General features: G+C 38.7%; 3 protein-coding genes and 1 pseudogene across 3 annotated transcripts in view; 1 reads left to right on the forward strand and 3 right to left on the reverse strand.

Annotated features, from left to right (window-relative positions):
- The window catches only part of LOC122668165 (ferredoxin-dependent glutamate synthase, chloroplastic), an 82,870-nt gene extending 82,200 nt beyond the window's left edge, over positions 1-670 (forward strand). Inside the window, exon 33 of the mRNA XM_043864760.1 lies at positions 75-670. Coding sequence (XP_043720695.1) covers positions 75-236 — 162 coding nt within the window. The 3' untranslated portion in view covers positions 237-670. The remainder of the gene's footprint in view (positions 1-74) is intronic.
- A 3,257-nt stretch (positions 671-3,927) lies between these two features.
- LOC122669125 (MDIS1-interacting receptor like kinase 2-like) lies at positions 3,928-4,835 on the reverse strand. The gene has a single exon (XM_043865805.1). It carries the CDS (start codon positions 4,824-4,826, stop codon positions 3,972-3,974), a length of 855 nt encoding a protein of 284 aa, XP_043721740.1. The 5' UTR covers positions 4,827-4,835; the 3' UTR covers positions 3,928-3,971.
- LOC122668315 (probable leucine-rich repeat receptor-like protein kinase At1g35710) lies at positions 4,830-6,125 on the reverse strand (the record flags this gene model as incomplete). Its single annotated transcript, XM_043864901.1, has 1 exon — positions 4,830-6,125. A coding segment is annotated over exon 1 (1,296 nt), but the record flags the coding sequence as incomplete, so codon positions are not given.
- A 5,149-nt stretch (positions 6,126-11,274) lies between these two features.
- On the reverse strand, positions 11,275-13,365 carry LOC122669126 (annotated as a pseudogene).
- Positions 13,366-13,464: the final 99 nt, after the last annotated feature.

Below are 13,464 nucleotides of genomic sequence, written 5' to 3' on the forward strand. Positions count from 1 at the left end.
TAGGTTGGCATGCATTGACTTTGTTTCATTTGACTGTCGTCGTGTTGACATTAATGTTCATTATGTTTCTCAAGGAAAAAACTGGGAGCAACAAAGGCTCTGCCATTCTGAAGGATTGGGAAAGATATTTGCCTCTCTTCTGGCAGCTTGTTCCACCTAGTGAAGAAGACACACCAGAGGCCTGCGCAGAGTTTGAGCAAACAGCAGCTGGACAGGTGACATTGCAATCTGCTTAGGACAATTATGTGAATTGACGCCAAGAGTTTCCAGTAGTCACTACTTCCTGCTTAGTCTGTTAATCCTGATGACGGCAAAGGGGTTGAATTCAATTTTGGCAATTCCTGATACATGACTGTTGAGAATCAGATTACTTTATGTGATCACATGTACCTAATTGTAGAAATGGAACGAAAGGTTTGTTAATGGAGGGGTTGGAGATGCAAATTTTCCTCAAATGGTTCATACTTCCAGTATGACCTGGCAGTTGTAAAATAATGCTGCCACACCATTCCAACTGTAAAGTTTGGGTAGTGACAGTTTCTTTTCATAGCCAACGGTTGCTGGTTGTGACAATAATGGAGACCATCCTGGCTTCTTGTAAATACTTGTTACTGTTTATATAATTTAAGCTCCATATCCATTACCTTTCAATAGAAATTCCTCATACTGATGCTGAATTGTTTGTGTGTTGCGTGTGGAGGGGGGTAATGTACTTGACCTGTATTTATGGTAGAGTTCATACATTTCAGGGAGAGTTTCATTTAACAACTTTGTGATAAGAGTTGGTTCGAGTGCAACAACATTGAAAGAGGTCCTCTCCAAGATGCTTAATGTTCTTTGACAATAAATGTAATAATTAGTAAAACATAGCTTTATCTGAACAGCACGCACTTGGTTGTTCCTTGACAACAACAGTTTTTGGGCAATATTCCTTTTGATTGTTTTTGCCTTTATGGTGCTAGTTGGCTTGTTACTGAAATACCCTTGTACATCTTATGTTGAAACCTGGGCTACTAATGGGGGAGGGATCACTATGATAATTGATAACCAGTCAGGTCTATGGAACCACCTCCCCTGCCTACCTTTCCCAGGAAGCTATCACACCTCTAGCGTACAGGGAGGGGTATCATTGATTTGCCATTTTGCCCCCTCCCCCATCATTTGTTATATTTTGAACAGAATTTTATTTATTTATTGGGAAAAAGAACGCTGCTGCTTGGTTGTCACTCCTACATTCGGACACAGCCCCCCTAAAATGATTGCCCTGCCCCACTATAAAATGAAAATTCCATCCCTCGTTGATGCCCATGTGCGTCCCTATGCCTGGCTGATGCAGGGGCCATTTGACCGGGCAGCATTCTTCTTCCCATAGTATTTATTGTTGATATTATGTAAAGAAAAGTGCAGGGACTAAAATGTCAGCTTACATAGAAGAATAAAAGGTATAAGAAAAATGAAAGACAAGTTGGCGCTTTGCAAGATTTTAGTTTTGTGGAACTCAAATTACATATGCATTTGGCAGAAAAGGGTCACGTAAGAGGTGAATCCATCATGCATAAGCTTAGTCTTACCGTCATACCTGAACCTTGAGTACAGATCTCCACAGAAAAATCTCATAGTTTGCATGAGTGGTTACTTTCATGAATGGCAATTGGTACCAAGACATCTGTCTCGAAAGTTTTCCGAAATACAATTCCAAACCCTGATAGAATCCTTAAATTGGTATATCATTGTACTAGGGATTTTAATTTAAATTCCAATCTTGATGGATCAAATGATGAATGCTTAACATATGACTCTTCCCCCAAATTATTACAACTCTATCAGAAATTGGAGTTTCAATCAAGACAACAAGGATGAGATTTGGGAGTTCTCTCATTTATACAATTAATGGAGATACCCAGATATCTTTCTACATCATTCTATGGAATAAAGGAACAACGACAACAGCCAAAGAAGCAGAATCATATGCAAACTTCAAGCACATCCATTATCATTGGCATGTAGGGAAAAAGGATGTCACAGACTCTGTCAATCCTTATTTGTATTGTTTATTTCAGTGCTCTCTAGAACTTGAGAGATAAAGGACTCCTATCACTATGCAATAAAAGGTCCATGTCACTGGAACAAAAATTGAGTTACAATGTATAACTTTAGTTATAATAAGGCAGATAATGAGGTAGTGAAAATTGATGAGAGGAAGATTCTGCAAAGTGATTATTTTAGGTATTTGGGTTCAATGATAAATAAAGAAGGAGAAATAGAGGATGATGTTACTTAAAATTAAAATAAAATGGATGAAATGGAGAGGCGCATTCAGAATGTTGTGTGATCGATGTATTTCTTTAAAATTTAAAAGAAAATTTTATAGGATATTCATACGACCGACTATGATGTGTGATGCGGAATGTTGGGTAATTAAAAAACATCATATAGCTAAATTTAGTGTAGCTGAGATGAATGTGTGGTGAAACTAGAAAAGATAAAATCAAGAATGAACAATTTAAAAGTGATTTGGGAGTAACTCTGATACATGATAAGTTGTGAGAAAGTCGTTTGAGGTGGCATGACCATGTACAACAGAGACCTTTAAATGCTCCAATGCGGAGTGATTTGTTTTAGATTGAAGGAGCTAAAAGAGTTAGGGGTACACGTAAAACGACTCTAAGGGAAGTAGTGAGAAAAGTTATGCATAGCTTAGGCCTTGTAACAAGTATGGTTTGAATATAGCTGATTCGAGGGTAAGGATCGCTGTAGCTGCCCACATTTAGCTGTGTTGAGTTGAGTCTCTAGAACTGTGTCAATCCACTTGCTTAAAGTGGAAAGACTGGGATTTGTGTAGAGGATAACCTGATATGTTGAGGTCTCCCCCCCCCCCCCCCCCACCCCTCCCCTTCCCGTTCCCCTTCCCCTTCCCCTTTTTCTGTAAAAAGCTACGATGGTGTTGGTTTTGACAAATTTAACATTTTCGTATATGAAGCAAATAAGATTTGCAGTCAAAAGATGATCTGGATCTTCCTTATAAAGTTCGCATACTTAAATTATTGAACAAAATAAACGGGGAAGAACATGCACATGCTGATTCAGTTTAGGAAACAGAGTAAAACCCAAATGCTTTAAGTACAGTGTAATATGGAAAACAAGATTGACTTGCATCATATTTCATAGTTCCAACTGTATTTTGAAGCTTTTTTATTGCCACACTGAATCTTGTGAAAGGGTTCTGAAAATTGTTTCCTGAAACTAAGTAGTTCCTGAGACACACACTGCATAGTTGGACGAGATTGTGGATTGGGATGTAAGCATGCAAGTGCAAGCATCATTGAGGAAGCCAAATCCAGTGCAATCTGATCAGCAGGAGACGAAAGACGTGGGTCTATTACATCCATTAGTGGTGGTGTATCTTGTGCAATTGGAAATGACAATGAAGAGATGAATTCACCCGGATGCCTTCCCATAATTGTCTCTAATGCCAACACACCAAAGCTATAAACATCACATTTTTCTGTCACAACCATAGTATAAGCAAGCTCTGCAAAGAAAAACAAATTCAGCTTCGTCATTTCAGTTTATGAGAACAGTCAGATTCAAAGATGACCTTTGAGTAAACACACTATTTTCCAGCAAAAGACGTTAAATAATCTGTCTTTTGTTCTATAAATTAGCTTTTTCATCCAAAAAGACAATCTTATGTTCATGTATTCAGACTCCAGAGAGCTAGTCTTAATGGTATTCAATTTATTAGCAAGATAGACTGAAATAATCTCATCCCTCGGGGTCTCTGAATGTAGATGCCCTTGTGTGATCTTCAAAAATTTGATGGAAACTTAGGAGTACCACACTTTGTTGTGTACATCTTGTCATCCATATGGTTCATGTTCCAAAGTAATCTTCTTTTCTTTTCCTAAAATCAATGTCAGCTGTTCTTAGAATTATAAAGAAAAAAATAAGAGAGAGAAAATAAAATGTAACTAACCTGGTGCAATATACCCATATGTGCCTGCAATTATAGTTCGATTGGATGAATCTGGATTTAGCAATCTAGCTGTTCCGAAGTCCGAGACACGAGGCTCAAGTTCTGAATCCAACAAGACATTATTGCTTGATATGTCCCGATGAATTAATGGTGGTGAGCAGTCATGATGCAAGTAAGACAAAGCTTGAGCGACCCCGTTGATGACATTTAAACGCTTACTCCAATCTAATTCCACAGCTTCTACTTCATTTCCAAGTATATAAGCTAAGCTTCCCCTCTCAATGTATTCGTAAACTAAAAAATTACACCTTGGATGACAGCAAAACCCATAAAGTTTCACAATGTTTCGATGTCGTATTCTTGTTAATACATATATCTCATTAGTGAAGCTCTTCTCATAGGCTCTCTTTTCTGTTTCCCGGCTGCAGTGAAGTTTCTTTACTGCTACGACTTGCCCTGCAGGCAGTTTTGCTACATAAACACTCCCACAACCTCCAGTACCAATACAATATCTGATATCAAAATCTTCTGTTGCTTCAATGATGTCATTGTATGCAATCACTCCATCATAATTCCATACCGAAAATAGATCTCCAGTTTTCTCTTCTCTTGTTTCAGTTTTGAAATTTCTCAACTTTTGCCTTTGCCTCCTCAATTGGAAATGGATAGCAACAATCACAATTGCAACAAGTATGATGCTACAAAGAGATATAATGATGGAGATCTTGAGTTTATGCTTTTTCTCTCCAGATTTGGTAATTTCACAGGGTGGGAGACCCTGATAATTACTGTAGTTACTGCATAAACCCTTGTTATTACTGAGTGCCCCTATTGGAACTTCTGAGGCCATCTTATTAGGAACAGGACCCTCTAAATCATTGTAGGACAAATCCATATCCAAGTAATGAAAATTAAGTCCCCCAATACGTGTAGGTATAGAACCATTTAGTTTGTTGTGACTCAGATTAAGTAGTACCAGTTGTTTCAAATCTCCAATTCCCATAGGTATTGAACCAGTAAGCATGTTACTGCTTAGTTTCAATTGATGGAGATTCTTAAGTTTCCCCATTTCTACAGGTATTGAACCAGTAAGCATGTTATTGCTTAGGTCCAATTCGTCGAGATTCTTAAGATTCACCATTCCTGCAGGTATTGGACCAGTTAGCATGTTGGTGCTTAGATCCAGCTGTTTCAGATTTTTCATATTATCTATTCCTGAAGGTATTGGACCAGTAAGCATGTTGTCACTTAAATCCAGTTCACTCAAGTTTTTCATGTTCTCCACTCCTTCAAGTATTGAACCAGTGAGGTTGTTGGAACTCAGATCCAACAGATTCAAACTTTCCATATTCCCCATTTCTTCAGGTATCGAACCAGTGAGCATGTTGTAGGCTAAGTCCAACAAAATCAGATTTTTCATATTCCCTATTCTTGAAGGTATTGAACCAGAGAGCCTGTTTAGGCCAAGACACAACCGATTGAGATTCTTCAAGTTTCCTATTTCTTGAGGTATTGAGCCATTGAAACTATTGTCATAGAGGGAGAGAATGATAAGTTTGTTCAACTTACCTATAGCAGGAGGGATCTCCCCTTTGAGCAGATTGTAATCAAGATTAAGAGAAGAGAGTTTGGTCCAGTTGGTGAACAGAGACTCATGAAGTTGACCACTTATATTATTACTAGAAATATCAAGCTCAGCTAATCTAGTAAGAGAAGCTAGTGAAGAAAGCAGTTCACCATAAAGAGAATTATGAGAAAGGTAAAGATAGGTGAGGTTGGAGAGCATACCAATTGTGTTTGGAATGGTTCCAAATAATCCACTGTGACTAAGATTGATTAGAACTAAGCACGAAAGAGACGAGAAATTCAAATTGTCGAGCTCGGCATTTAAGGCATAATTGGATAGATTTATCTCAGTTACCCTTCTAGCTGAGTTGCAAACTATTCCATCCCACATACATGGACTAGCATGATCAGTTGCATTCCAGGATTTAGGAAAATGAGATCCACTCTGTATGCTGATGGCTTTCCAGTTGAGTAGAGCTTTGGCTTCTGGTGATGATGATTCAGATGCTAACACTATAAATGGAGGGTTAATAGTAACTGTGAAAGATACTAAGATGGACCATAAAACAATGGAGGATGCCATGGAAATTTTTTGATACTGTTTGGTTTAATTGTATGCTCTGATCACTAATAGTAATGGCACTACTTCTGAAACTTTCTTAAATAGTAGATGTGGAAAGGGACCCACCATGAGTAATCAAACTTTTGATTCCACAGTTGCAGAAAAATTCAAATTTCAAGTGTTTCTAATTTCTTGCACCCTCTACTAAGAAATGAAAGCTATGAAAATAAATTCAAAGTTCTTGCCGTGTAACTTTAAAATATAATATTGATTGTAAGTTTGATGGTCACTCAAGACTGACAATTGGTCAGGCAAATCTTCCAGGTGCTTTCCTATCAGTCGTAATTATGCTCTGTGATTCTTTGAACATATTCTCTGTATAATACATACAAAGCACTGTATAGGATGGGTGGTCCCTAATTACCAATTAGATATATATAGTAGTGCATTTGGATTTTAAATATGTTTCTTATAATGATTTAAGGGAGGATTATATTGGAGCTTAAATTAATCATTACAAGTTTTTTATTTGAGCATTTTAACAGCATAGATGTATTGTTATTTTAGAGTGAGTATATGTATTTTACAAATACATTTAGTATTGTAAATATGCGCCCTTAAATAATTATCATATGGGAGTTCGGATAAGACTAAAATTTTGTGGAGAGGTAGACTCCAAGATACTCTAATCACATTTCATGGGACAAAAATTAAATCTATGACTACCGCCAAGAAAGTATATGGGTACACGGGACTATACAGTTGTGGGGTAGAGACATATATAAGAATATATGGCTGTATATGAGAGTGTATTGAATTTCTATCTGAAATTCAACACGTGGCAAATACATTTCATACCTTGGTATCCAATTTGGACTGTTGACCCATAGGTTTTAATGAAGTCCTCATGGCAGGCAAGCCCTCCCAAACTGGGCCATGCTAGCAATCTATTTTTGGAATCTCTTGATTGGGGTCATAGAAGTCAAGGCCATTCAGCTCTATCTAGCTTGGAATTAATTTATGGGTCTAGTCTTGTGCCTTGGCACTTTCAAATACATTCTTTCTTTCTTTCTTTCTTTCTTCCCCATTCTTTTTAAAAGTCTAAATTGAAGCCAAATTTAATTTGTAATCTTACGGCCAATTCTTTCCCACAAACTTTTGGATCTTGTGGGTTTTTTGTGAACCAGTCTTATTAATTCTTTGGTTGGTGGGCGATTACACTTGCTCTCTAGCTCCTCCCTCACGTAATACAACATCTCTTCCACGAGTGATCAGTTGACCCCCAAAAGAAGAAAATATTTTTTTCTTTTTAATTCTTCATTTTCCCCCTTAAACATGGGCCAGGTCTGTTATGGATCAGATCTGACCCAAGAATGGTAGCCACTAGATAGGTATAAATTTATGATGATAACTCCAACTTGGTACAATGCAACCATGGATTATTGGAGAGTGTTGGGATTATGTTTCACATTTGGTGTATACCATGGTCGGTCAAGATATTCGGGTTTGATCCTTAAATGAGTTGAGTAGCTTTATTTGACTAGGCCAGTAAAGGCTTCTCAAGGGTTTTTAGGAAGGACCATGTAAAATGGGCTGAGTAGCTTTATTTGGCTAGGCCAGTAAGGCTTCTCAAGAACTGGCTGGCTTCTCAAGGGTTTCTAGGAAGGACCATGTAAGGCTCTTTTAGCTTCTATTTGGGGTAGATGAGAGAGATGGGTTTATAGGGTTAAGAGATGTAAAAAGAGACATGGATTTGTTTTAGGGTTTTTGGTTAGGGGGGTTTGTTTTGTAATCTCAATACTTGTTTGCCATCTCTCGTGGATTTCCTTATCTCATCCTGTGGATGTGGACGTATGCTTACTGCTGACCATGTAAAATTTTAATTTCTCTTATCTTAAATAATAGATTTTTTTTTGGGAAAATTACATGATTAGCTACTTTTGGGTTTTCATTTACAAAACTATCCACCCTATGTTTGAGTTAACAAAAATAGACAAAAACAAGTTAAGGTTTACAAAACTGGACAAAATAGTGCCTCTCCCTCCACACTTACTTTTTTAGACATTTTTACCCCTGCCATTGTCTTCTCGCCCAGGCATCCTTTGTTCCCTGCAGCCCTACCCTTGTCCCAGCCATTGCCATTCTCTGCTACTCCAAGTAACAGAGGGAAAAAAAAAAAGATTTTATCAGAGGGGAACTGCCGAGGAAGGAACGAGAGTCACTGTTTTGTCTAGTTTTGTAAAACTAAACTTGTTTTTGTCTATTTTTGTTAACTCAAACATAGGGTGGACAGTTTTGTAAATGAAAACCCAAAAATAGCTAATCATGTAATTTTCCCTTTTTTTTCCTATTTTAGTGTTATGCTTTTTAATTGTTCTTTTTTTATTAATTGTTTTTGAGTTTGGTTCCTTTTACGTTTTACCTTTAAATTTTGGGAGAAAGATTGTTAACTGGTGTAGTGCCTGGGCGTGTACCTGATTAGCGTTACTTTTCCCTTACAATTTTGTACCTCTTTTTAGTTTTTACATTCATTTAAGTTTGTTGTTGTCAAACATTTTCAAACTTTCTTTATTTGATAGTCTTTATTGCATATTGCGGAGATGGTTGTCTTGATCTTGAATTGAGTGAGGCTAGCCCTCTAAGGAAGCTTGGGTGAACCTATTCCCCAGTCACTTAGGAAAAACGAGGCAGTCTTATACAAGCAATGGTTGCTCCTAACGGCTCAGGAGCCGCCTTGACTCTAACAACCTTCAACTAAGAGAGATGTACAATTCGTTTTACAAATATTAGAACTAAGTTCTTGACCCTTTGGTTACCTGTTGGGGGGAACCATGTCTTGTATTCCATCACTTGCATTAGTGGGTTGAATTCGAAGGGCCTTTAAGAAGTTGTAGGCCTCAACCCACCTTGTGTGTTAATCTTCGTTACTGGGGGTGTGACGAACTAGTGAGTCCATGTAGGGGCTCAGAGGCAGCAACCTCCAAGAAAAGTTATTATGTGGGTATTTCGATAAATTACCTATATAGGGTTTTGCTATATAGTAGCGAGGTTTCTTTCTCTGTAATCAATCTGAGAGAGGTGTTAGGAGAGGAGTGTCAACGGGCCGGGCTTGCCCTAAACCCTAGCCCAAGCCCAACCCGACCTTGCTAGGGCCCAAAACACCCTCAACCCAGCCCAGACCCTGCCAAGGTTTAGCCAAGCCTGGCCCGGCCTTGATTGGCCTTGATTGACCCTGAATAATAGATCGACTGCCTTGTAATATATAATATATATATGGTTGGGCTAGGGAGGGCCTGGACTCAGCCCGAGGTTTCAACCCAAGCCTGCCCCGGCCCGACCAAGGCCAAGGAAATGGCAAACCTTGCCCAATTCGTGTTAACCCCAGACCCGGCCTAGCCCTGTCTAGGCTCAAGGCAAGCTTGGGCTGGCCGTTTTTGGACACCCCTATGTGACGACGAGCAGTTGTAACCCTATTCTCCATTGATAGTGAAGGGGGTGGGGCGGAGGTTTCCAAGGTTTCAAAAATTGAGAATCGAATGGGTGAATCAGCCGATTGTATCAAAATCGACCAAGACCATTCCTAATTCTTGCCGATTTTGATCGAAATACTCACGTTAAGATTCCCTTGAATCGTTCGATTTGCAAATCAAATGGCAATTCTAGGGTTCTTGGGATCCAAAATCAGCAAGGACTGATTCTGTCCCCGATTCTTGGTTTTCAAACCCTACAGGTTGCAGGTAAAGGAAACGGACTTAAGTTGAGGAAGATGATGTGAATCCCAGATTTTTTATCACCTGCGGTTCCCCTGCCCGGTACAGTTTCCTAGTGCCTCTAATAAAAGGGGGGTGGACCCCACCCGGGCAATGTGTTCAGTTAGGGGGTGGAATGGTCATTTAAGCCCCCCTATGAGAGGAACCACACAACCGTACCGATCAGCGAACCTGAGGGGATAAAGGTCCGTGAATCCCATTGTCTTGTGATACAAGGGAAAAAAAAACAGTTTGGACGAAGAGGAAGTATCCGGTTTTTCCTTGGCCACGTGTCAGCCAACCACCATTTGTGGAGAGTATATACTCTCACTCTCCACATAAGTGGAGCTGATCCGGGCTCTCTTTCAAGATATCCCAAAAACTCAATTAGATCTAAAAGTGGCCTAATTTTTGGTGTGTTCCTTGTGGGTTTTCATTCCGTTTAATTTTGAGTAAAGACCTCTCTGCAGCCAAGTGCCTCGAGCTTCTTCCAAAAGCTTTTGAGTCTTTCTCCCAAACCATCAATAAATTTCCCTCATTAAATATTTTGGCAAAAAGAACTTTGGTCACTTAATTAAATCTTGGTTCATCGAAGCCAAGGCCTTTAAAGTACCAGCACTCGACTAAGTCTTTTCCAAACTAATTGAGATCCCCAAGGGAAAATGTGAAAGCCAAGGTCTTTTCCATACTAATTGAGGTCAGTTTCATGAATCTTGTTTCACCATTCAGCCTTCCCCCCTCCCCCAAAAAGGAAAATCCAGACTAATTGAGGTCAGTTTGATGAATCTTGTTTTACCATTCAACCCTCCTCCTCTCCTAAAAAAACAAAAAAAATGAAAATCAAGGTCTTTTCCAGACTATCTCACTATTTTGGTAATGAATTGTCATAGAAGATGGCTTGGTTCTCTTGGGCTATGTATCTTGACTGTTTGTGTCGTTCATGTTTTTTCTTCTTCTTCATTCAAGTCAAGCTGAGGCCTTTGTTTTACTTCCCTTCCCCCCCCCCCCCCTCTCTTCCTCCCCAAAACCACTTTTTCTTGTAGAAAATCTGACATTAGCTATGTCAAGTAAAATTCTGGTATCTCCTGCCTGTTTCAATGTTAGATTAATTGATAAGATATACATGCACAGTTTAGGAGAGAGAAAAATGTGGCAGGAGTGTCTCCATCTGGTATTGTAGGATGAGCCATGATATTTCTTTCACTGCAGTCTCAAAAGCACTATCCAGAGTTCAAATATGACACCTCCAATATTTTACCCAAATGGTGGATTTAAATTTGAGTACCATAAATCCATCCATACAGATTTAAAACACTATCCTAATGTACCCCTAAACATATTTCTTGTGACTGGTCAGACACTAAGAAAGTGGAATGATATGAAAACCCATGAACATTGTAAAGGGAGAAAACAAAAATTCATGTGGAGAACAATTTCCTTTTCTATTTCATATAAACAAATACAACTCCAGAAGTCAAAAGATTACAGCTACTTATGGGCATCCAACAAAATCTATAAAAAAAAGGTAAAAACACTCATTTCTCTAATGGTGACAATGATCTTAAGCTACTCTTGGGCTGGCCAAATGAGAAAAGGAAGAATGCAATACAATAGTCTTTTGAGACCTAAAGTTTAACAGCAGCAGATGCTCTTCTCCACTATTCAGCAGAAGTCACGATCACCAGGATTTCAAGATTTTAGCAAATGTGCTATCTTTTCCCAATCAAATTGCCCAGCCATCCAAATGCAATCAATGGTTGCTGTGACTGTAGTAGCCCCACCAGGTGTTTTCTGTAGGGTATTAGTATATTCTTAAGACCTGGAAATGCAAGTAAAAACAAGCCCTTAACAACAAAATTTTAAAATATATATATATATATATATATCAACAATAGCAAACATAAAACGAAAAACCGAACCCTCACAAAACACTCACGAGGAAGAATGATCCAGATTCATACTCACATAAACATACAAACACACAGGAATGGAGGGTGGGAGAGAGAACAATGATGCAGGTAGCATACATAACTCTTTACTATAGTCATTGAAGGCAATTAACAATTTTTAAAGTTATTCCAGTACCTGTAATGGACATTATCTTATAAAGATGAGCAACATGAGCATCTCCTTTCATACTCATATGGGGTCTTTCCAAGCACTCAAGGAATGCCAGGTCTGCCTTCAGAAGTTTAGACTGATCATGGGTGTCATAACCAATGTCATGGCAATAGCAACAAAAATCCAACCAGTCAATGGGGCATTTGTCCTAGAGAAGAGATCCATTATCCTTCCCACTTGACCAATTGGGACCACAGTAATGCCCATATCGTGGGAACAACTGAGAAAGGAAAGCTCTTGCCCCTTTATGCCAAGGAACCTTGGAAACATATGGTCTGAAAACAAGGCGAGAATTAGCACCAGACTCTACAACTCCACTGCCCCAGGTTTGTTTCTGCAATTCCCTGTTCATTGTACGTGGCATTTGCATCTTACCCCTCGCATTGATGCCCCAAGGAACTATGGACAGGATGGACCATCCCCATGATTTGATATAAAAAATAACCCGATGTTTAGTTTGTCGTTCCATTATAGAATCTATAGCTTTGGGTTTGGATCCCAAGCCCACTCTTTATCGGAGTCCAAACTAAGGCCGATTACTAATGAACCCAAAGTTCATGGTGTGTCAACAAAAGCAATCACCACATTCTCATCTTGCCTCCTCCTAGGCATCACTGATTCTGTAGACCTTCCACTGAAATAACAATGTTCCATCAAGATAAGAAAGTAAATAGTTTGCTGTGAAATCCATTTAGACATATTATACAGTCTGATAATTCATTGAACAAAAGCGACAAATCATTTCTTCTTTCTTGCATTCAGAGAGCCTAAGATTGTAATAAGCAATTATCAATATTCAATAATAATCCATCAAAGCAACAAAACAAGCAACACTTCTTTGGCATCGTTTGGAAGATATATTAATCAAACTACTGAAAGTGTTAAAATAGCTTAAATTACAACTTAGATTTACCGGGTAATATTCTGTTGCAGCAAAAAGACCATACTGAACAGCGAATTACTTATATTTTCCACTGTAACATGAACCTTAGATAAGTAGGAAGAGGAAAAAATAGCATTCCTCAACACCCTCTTCTGTTTTTTCCTTCTAAAGTTTTTAGAAAAATAACCACACCCTAACCTTCAGGAACACCCAGGAGTTCGCTTCTCTCTTATGAAGATTGTAATCATAGAAAAATATTAAATTTCTTAGCTTTCTCCTAACTGGGTATTCACCCAAACAATGAATCAGCCCTAGAGACCCAACCAAAACTGGCAAACCGATGGATTAACACAAGAAGAACAGATAGAAATTCCAGCAACAAATCGGTTTCTCACCATAACAGAGTATGAAATATCAGAACTGAAAGAAGAGGAAGACATTTGTTAGTTTACCTGTGTGAATGGAAATTAATCTACAGAAGAAGCAGAGCCAAGGGATCAACAGACCAACAGATCGAGGGAGGGAGAGAGAGTGCAAGAAGCAATGAAGCATCTACTAGTTTCTCTCTCCCCCATTCTCCTCCCTCGGTACCACCTGGAGAAATGGT

This window comes from Telopea speciosissima, chromosome 7, assembly GCF_018873765.1.
Source record: "Telopea speciosissima isolate NSW1024214 ecotype Mountain lineage chromosome 7, Tspe_v1, whole genome shotgun sequence".
NCBI lineage: Eukaryota > Viridiplantae > Streptophyta > Magnoliopsida > Proteales > Proteaceae > Telopea > Telopea speciosissima.